The 7,815-nt window shown below is 32.5% G+C and overlaps 1 protein-coding gene across 1 annotated transcript in view; it reads left to right on the top strand.

Moving 5' to 3' along the window:
• LOC132177949 (L-type lectin-domain containing receptor kinase IX.1-like) overlaps window positions 1-1,086 on the top strand; it is a 24,440-nt gene extending 23,354 nt beyond the window's left edge. Inside the window, exon 4 of the mRNA XM_059590423.1 lies at window positions 949-1,086. Within this exon, the coding sequence (XP_059446406.1) occupies window positions 949-1,086 (138 nt within the window). The remainder of the gene's footprint in view (window positions 1-948) is intronic.
• The last annotated feature ends 6,729 nt before the right edge of the window (window positions 1,087-7,815 follow it).

The following is a 7,815-nucleotide window of genomic DNA, read 5'->3' as shown; positions in this document are numbered from 1 at the left end:
CTAATACTTAAGCATTAGGGTCGACTTTTAAAGTCGACCATAATAATGCATCTTTAGCGTCCACTTATAGTGGACGCTATTGGTAATAAATTTTAATTTTTAATTTTTTTTTTTCATTTATCGACCTAATCTTTAGGGTCGACTTTTGTCGACCCTAATAATGCATCTTTAGCGTCCACTTTTAGTGGACGCTATTGGTAATCAATTTTAATTTTTAATTTTTTTTTTATATATCGACCTACTCTTTAGGGTCGACAAAAGTCGACCCTAATAATGAATCTTTAGCGTCCACTTTTAGTGGACGCTATTGGCCATCAATTGTAATTTTTAATTTTTTTTTTTTCATTTATCGACTTAATCTTTAGGGTCGACAAAAGTCGACGCTAATACTTAATCATTAGGGTCGACTTTTAAAGTCGACCCTATTGATCTTTTATTTGATTTTTTTTTTTTTTTCATCTTTTAGCGTCCACTTTTACTATAAGCATTGACTATTGTCGACGCTAAAAGTTTTTTTGGCCCCAAAAACATTTCCCGCCCCTTTAATAATTCCCGCGTGTATATTAGGGTCGACTTATTAGCGTCCACTGAAAAGTGGACGCTAATAGTCAAGCTTTCGACCCATTATTAGCGTCGACTTTTATGTGGACGCTAATACGTGACTATTAGGGGCGACTTTCGAAAGTCGCCACTAATAGTTGAGTATTAGGGGCGACTACTAAGTCGCCCCTAATAAGTCGCCCCTGATGAATCAGTTTCTTGTAGTGTGAGCAGCAAATGGAGCGATTGATGATTGTTGGGCTTTGGTGCGCTCACCCTGATCGCAATCTTAGGCCTTCGATAAGGCAAACAATTCATGTTCTCAATTTTGAGGCTCCATTGCCTGTTCTTCCATCAAATATACCAGGGCCACCACATTTTTCTGCTACAATGAATAGACATGCGAAGTCACTTTCGATGCCCCATGTTGCTACTCAGCATGAAGGAGGACATAATCAATATACAAGCAATAGTTACACCAATTCCTCTGTATCTACCTCATCCTCTACGGCTTCTCCATCCGCATCGCTTTTGCATACGAGTTAAATTAGTCAGAAGTACACTTAATTTGGGATTCTTATTAATTAATTAGGTGTTCAAGTTTTCTTCTACATTCTTTTTCGTTCTTCATGTTTCATTTTACATTTTTTGTATACCCAAAGCTCAAAATGGTTAATAGTGTACTTTGTTTACGGTTGAGTGTACATGGTTTACATGTGTTTTTGCTTCTACCTTAAATATGACTTTTTGTACAAACCATTCATGTGTATAAACAATCTAATAGTCCCAATTGCAACCGTAATGGATTGAACATCATTATAGTATAAATTTTATAGAAAGATACAATTAAACTATACAATAGTTAGTAAGACCATTTTTAAATCATCACTTGTCGTTAGGGGTGTTAAGAGAGCAAGCCGCTCGTGAGCGAGCTCGAGCTCGAGCTCGACTCGAATATTAAATCAACCGTTTCGTGAACACGAATCTTAACTCAAATATTAAACGAAACAAGCTTGGTTCGACTCGGCTAAGCTTGTGAGCAACTCGTGAGCAAGCTCGTATAAGGTTCGCATCGTTTATTAGGCTAGGCTCGTATATTTTGTTAATAAGTAACAAATACCTTTGTTTTTTGTTATTTATGCATATGTGTGTGTGTATGTGTGTGTGTATCTATATATATATATATATATAGTAAATAATAAGAAATATTTGATATTTATTAATTATTTTATCATATGGTACAAGTTATTGTGTCATTTAATAAAAATATTATCATTAAATAGTTTATACTTGACTCGTGTTAAGCATTAACATTTTAATATATTAACTAAATAAATAAATAATACTATATGTAATATGATGGTAGACTATTAGTGTGTGTGACATAAAGGCGTTTGACATTGTCATTTAAAAAACATTAGAAGAAAAAAAAAAGGCGATTGAGCCTTGTGTGTATCTATATTAATTATAACTTAAGTAACAAATAACAATGGTCTTACTTAAATACAATAACCTTTGAATCATTTGAATAATTCATATGCTTAATCATAATATCAATATGGTATATTGGTATGGTCACATTGTCTAAGTATTATCATGTGAATCTAAGAGTTTTGATCATATAACTTGAAGTATCACCGTTAGATCATTAGGAGTTTTTGCTCATATGATTTGAAGTATCATCATTAAATTAGTAAGAGTTTGAGAATTACCATTAGATGATAGTTTAATATGATATGATTTAATGAGATAATATGATCATATTCATATAAACCAAGATAATGGGTAATAATTGAAGTATCACCATTAGATCATTAGGAGTTTGAGTATTACCCTTAGATAACAATTTAATTTAATATGATCTAACCAAATCATATGATCATATTCATATAAATAATGATAATGATCCAAAAAATAATTACTATGTTTATTGTTGTTCTTCATAATTTCAAGTAACTACAATTATATATTCTATACAATTGTTTTTGAAGGGAAACAAGAAAGACGCAAAAGATACTTTTAGAATTATTCCTAGTTTATATAAGATGAATGACAAATTTTTCTAAGCTCTAATTTGTCAAATAACACGAGGAAAAAAAAAAAAAAAAGACTTTGTGGTCTCCGTTTGGAAAAAAAACTTGTGGGCTCTCATTATAAAACAATATGTTTTTTTTTTAATCTTTTCATACCAAACATTCTAATTTTTTTCACATTAATTCATTTTTGCTACAAGAAAAGAAGAAGAAGAAAAGCCCCAAGGCTCAATTTTTTGTTTTTTGTTTTTCACATTAATTCATACTGCACACTTCCCATTTTCCTTCTTGAACCATATTCATATCTAGATATTCTTTGAGATATACCTTATATCAACGCATATTCTTTTGTTTGATTTGCTGCAGATTGGAACGCCAGGGATGGATGGAATAGAGGAAATAAGTAAAAGAAATAAGCATACTACAATTGCCACGGTCCAGTGGGTCCATGGAGGGAGAGGGAGAGGGAGAGGGAGAGAGAGAGAGAGAGAGAGAGAGTTGTGAAGCAGAATTTATGAGAATGTAAAAAAAGTGAAAGAACTGAAGCTCATCCATCCCAAATCGATAAGGAAGCAAAAGATCCCACCTTCAGTTATCTATAAAACGGCATGCCCCTCACAAGAAGAATAATATTAAAACTAAAATTGAGGCTCATGTGGAGCATTGCTTGTGAGGGGGTCCCACCTTCACGATTCACAATGCTTGTTAAGCCTTTTGGCTTACTTAGTTGGAGCTTGCCTAAGCTAGTAGCTTGGGCAAGTTAGCTTTTTGAGCTGTGGCTTAAAATTTAAAATTTATATAAGAAAAATAAAAGTTTGAGTTTATCGAGCCAGCTCGGTTCGCTAAATATGCAAGCTCAGTAGTGAGCCGAGCTCGAGCAAGGATAACTCTTTGGCGAGCCAGCTTTTTGAGCTGTGGCTTAAAATTTAAATTTTATAGAAGAAAAATAAAAGTTTGAGTTTATCGAGCCAGCTCAAGTCGCTGAATATGCAAGCTAGCGAGCCGAGCTCGAGCAAGGATAACTCTTTGGCGAGCCGAGCTCGGACACAATTGTTAGGCTCGTGTCTGAGCTCGGCTCGAGCTCGAGCTCGACTAAAACTTAAATGAGCCGAGCTGGGATAGGCAAAGCTCACCCAAGCTCGGCTCGTTTACACTCCTACTTGTCGCCATGTTTGGGCTCAGATTATTTTTTAATAGGTAAGGCCTAACGCATAAAATATTTAAATGAAATGAGAGGTAAAGGATGAAAACAAAGTTTATACCATGAATGAGATTGGTAAATCTTTACCTACAAGAAGAATCTGAACAATGTGGGCTGCTTCAAGTTATCAAATCGAGCAATATTTCATTGTATTTGGATTTCAATATGCCAAGCTGGGTAAACTTTGGTCGGACTAGGCTTGTCATTTATTTCTCAACCCCGGTAAAGGATAAAAGACATATGATTGTGCTTGGAATAAAAGGCTAATATAATGGCTTTAAAAGCTCCACAAATTTCTACAAGAGCCCGATAATAATGCTTCTGTGACCATGTAGTGAAGAACAACCGAAATATATTTGATTTAAAATATATATATATCACCAAAAATCACAAGAACAATCCAATCCATACGACCCAAAATCATACACAAACCGATAAGGCTTTTTTCAAGAAAAATCATACATCCCTAGCCCTAGGATGCTTCGACCACGATCCAAGAAAAGGTCCACCTAATTAATTAAACACACCAATTCGTTCTCAAAGATGAAAATAAATTGGTGATACGGCAAATTGTTGACCTTCATATTCAATTTTTTCTAGGTGGCTTTTAGATGTAGTGTCGCGTAGTGGATTCTTAATAGCAAACAATAATAGAATCTCAACTCCTTTCTAATCAAAATTTTATTAAGGAATTGAGGCAAAAGGGATTGAAAACCAATCATTGAGGTTTAATATTAATTAACTCATCAAAATACATAAACCAACCGCTAAAGCCATCTTATTATAAGGCTATATATAAAGCCCAAGTTCGAAGACCTAAAAAATAATATTTAAAAAAAAAAAAAAAAAAAGGAATTAAAATACTTTGTAGTAAAAATAATACAAAACAACAATTTTCTCTTAATAAACGTTAGAATTACGAAATTTTAATAAATTCTACTAACTCAATTTATAGAAAATTTATGTCCTCGTCGAGCTTAAATAATACCTAAATCCCAATTACATCAAAGTGCCAGTATATCCCTTCATCTTGATCAATTACATACCTCAAGCATTATAGTTTCCCTCCTTTCTTAATGATATGGTCACATCTTCGTCACTCAGCAGCATTTATATTAGGGTACTAGTTGAGAACATTTGCAATAGAATAGACAAATCCTTCATAATAGTCAGATTTTACTATTATTAGCATTTTTTCCTCTCCACCAAAATAGATGTTTTGTAGTTTTTTTTTCTAGTATGAATAGTAAGGCTGATTAGCATATTTACTATTCACACTATAAACTTTGTTTATTATTACTTTTCCCGCCCTTTCTTTCTTTTACTAACTCTCTCCTCCTCTTTTTTTCACTCTCTCCCACACAAAATAATATTTAAAACATAAAGAATAAAATAGATAATCTGTTGGAATGTGTACGAAAAAAAAAATAGTAGCTAAATTAAAAATTTGTACTTTTTCAATAGTTATTTTGCCTACTTATGCTGAAAATGCTAAAGAATAACTAAATCCCTAGTAATAGCCAAATCTAATTATTATGGGTGCTTTTTCGTCTCCAATACTAACTTAACTTTTTTTTAATCTAGTGTAAATCGTAAATAGGCTGATTAGCTTATTTACTATTTGCACTATAAACTTTGTTTATTATTTTTTCTCTCACTTTCTTTCTTTTATTCTCTCTCTCCTCCTCTTTCTTTCACTATATCTCATACAAAATAATATTTAAAGAAAATAAAGAGTAAAACAGAGAATATGTTAGAGTATGTATGAAAAAATGAGTAGGTAAAGTAAAAATTTGTACTTTTCAGTAAGTATTTTGCCTATACTTCTACAGGAGATGCTCATATACATCCTTAATTATTGATAATTGATAAGGGACTCTTAATTGTGTCCTATCAAGATCTCCCTATTCAAACTTCCATATAATTATTGGAGAAAGTTTACATATCGCCCTCAATCTACCACTCAATTGACAATGTTCCATTAAACTTTTAATTGAAATATATATTCACTTAAACTACCAAAAAATTGACAATATCGCTCTAAGGCCAGTAAAAAGACAAAAATAATCCTGAATTTTTTTTTTGATAAGACAAAAATCATCTAATAAATTTGAAAAAAAATAAAGAACAAAATAAAAAAATTCTTTAAGAAAAAATGAAAAAATGAAAAAATGTCTAAATTTCCACATAATGTATATATATATATATATATATATATATATATATATATTGTTTTACTAATGATATTTTCATTATGGAGAACATTGTCAATTGATTTATAGTTTGACTCATTTGAGGTTTCCCTTAAAAATATAAAACCTCAAAATTAAAAAATTAAAAAAAAAATTGGTGGTTAGTCCCATCATGTGTTTTGGAGAGGGTGGAGTCGACCCAAATGCGCTAGGGGTTTAGAAGTGGATAATCCACTTTTTGGGGTAATTAAGCCACTTTCAAACATGATTGAGTCCATGTGATTCGAGGGTGGCTGAGACACCTCTCATTGCAATACCCCCCAACTAGAGGGTGGCTGATCCATCCCATAGAAGGCTTGTACTTTCTTTTTTTGGAAGTCTCAAGTTTTTTTGGGTTGGTTCGTAGATTTTATTTTATTTACTTGAATGAAATTTTCGTTATTTCAAATAAAAATGAGTGCATGCATGTCAAATGTGATTTTTCCTGTCATATTTAATGCGCTAGGCTAATGTAATGGTCTTTCGGGTAGAATTGGTAGTTGAAGAGGTAATGTGTCATGGTAATTGGTAGTTGATCGAAGAGGTTATGTGACGTGGTCTTGCGACTCTTGCAGCACAACATAACCTCAAGAGCTTGTTTAGAATTGTTAAAAGAGTTAAAAAGTACTTGTAGTATCAAGCAAAAAGTTTGGTTATTTGATTAAAAAAAAAAATTAAAAAAATATTTAATTGAGGTTTTGCTCTAAAAATGACAAAACGCATTTTTTGAGAAAAAAAAATTAAAAATAAAGTTATTTTCTATAAAATTCTTTTAAACTTTAAAAACTTTTTTTCTCAACCCAATTATAAACAGACTCTAAGAAAATAAAAGAAACAATAAAGATGAAGATTTTTTTTAGGGTTTATTTTGGATTTCTTACTCCACCAAAGCTTAAATTTCTTTCAATTTGGCCTTAAGTGATAATGTGCTGATCACGTGATCACATTTCCATCAGAGAAGACGGCAGTGACTAATGAATATGTCAAATTAAAAAAAAAAAAAAAAAAAAAAGTTTAAACGTTGGTAGGGTGTATTGCAAAAATTGAAATATTGGAGGTCAAATTGGAAATTGACTCAAACTTTAGAGAGAGTATAGTGTACTTTTCCCAAGAAAATATTAAAAATAAAATAAAATACCCTTTCTTTGAGTTGAACCACATAAACCCGACCCGTAGTTAAAACATTCATCGATTGTAGCTTTCATAAAATTTATCCCCATAGAAGCCTTAGATGGGAAGCTTGCCGGCAGCTTCTTTTAATTAATTGTAAACTCTAATTAATTAATAGATTTATTAATTGCAAGTTGCGTAATGCATGCGCACTCCCTTCCAATCAACACATAATCTATTTTTTATTTACGAAGGTAATTGCCCTTTTCCTCATCAATTACAATCCATTATCACTTTGCCTTCATGAACTGACAACCTTACTACCCGACCCTATTAAACTACCATTTTGTACCTAAAACCACCCTTCTATCAGTTAAAGGCGTTAACTCAGACGGTCAACCTGTCACGTGCTCCCCACATGCGATCTTAAAATGACAATGCATTGTAGTTGATGGGACAAAGTGACAATGCGTTGTAGTTGAAGGGGAGAAAAGATGGGATAAAAAATTTCAAGATGGCAAGTGGGGCGCATGTGGCAGGTTGACCGTATGAGTTAATGCCTTTGAGTGACGGAATTGGGATTTTGGACACAAAATGGTAGTTTGATAGGATCGGACAGTTGAGTTGTCAGTTCATGGGGCAAAGTGACAATGCGTTGTATAGTTGATAGGGGAAAAGGTAATTACCCCTTATTTTTATT

Source organism: Corylus avellana, chromosome ca4, assembly GCF_901000735.1.
Source record: "Corylus avellana chromosome ca4, CavTom2PMs-1.0".
Lineage (NCBI taxonomy): Eukaryota > Viridiplantae > Streptophyta > Magnoliopsida > Fagales > Betulaceae > Corylus > Corylus avellana.
This window is presented reverse-complemented; position numbering and strand designations above follow the sequence as displayed.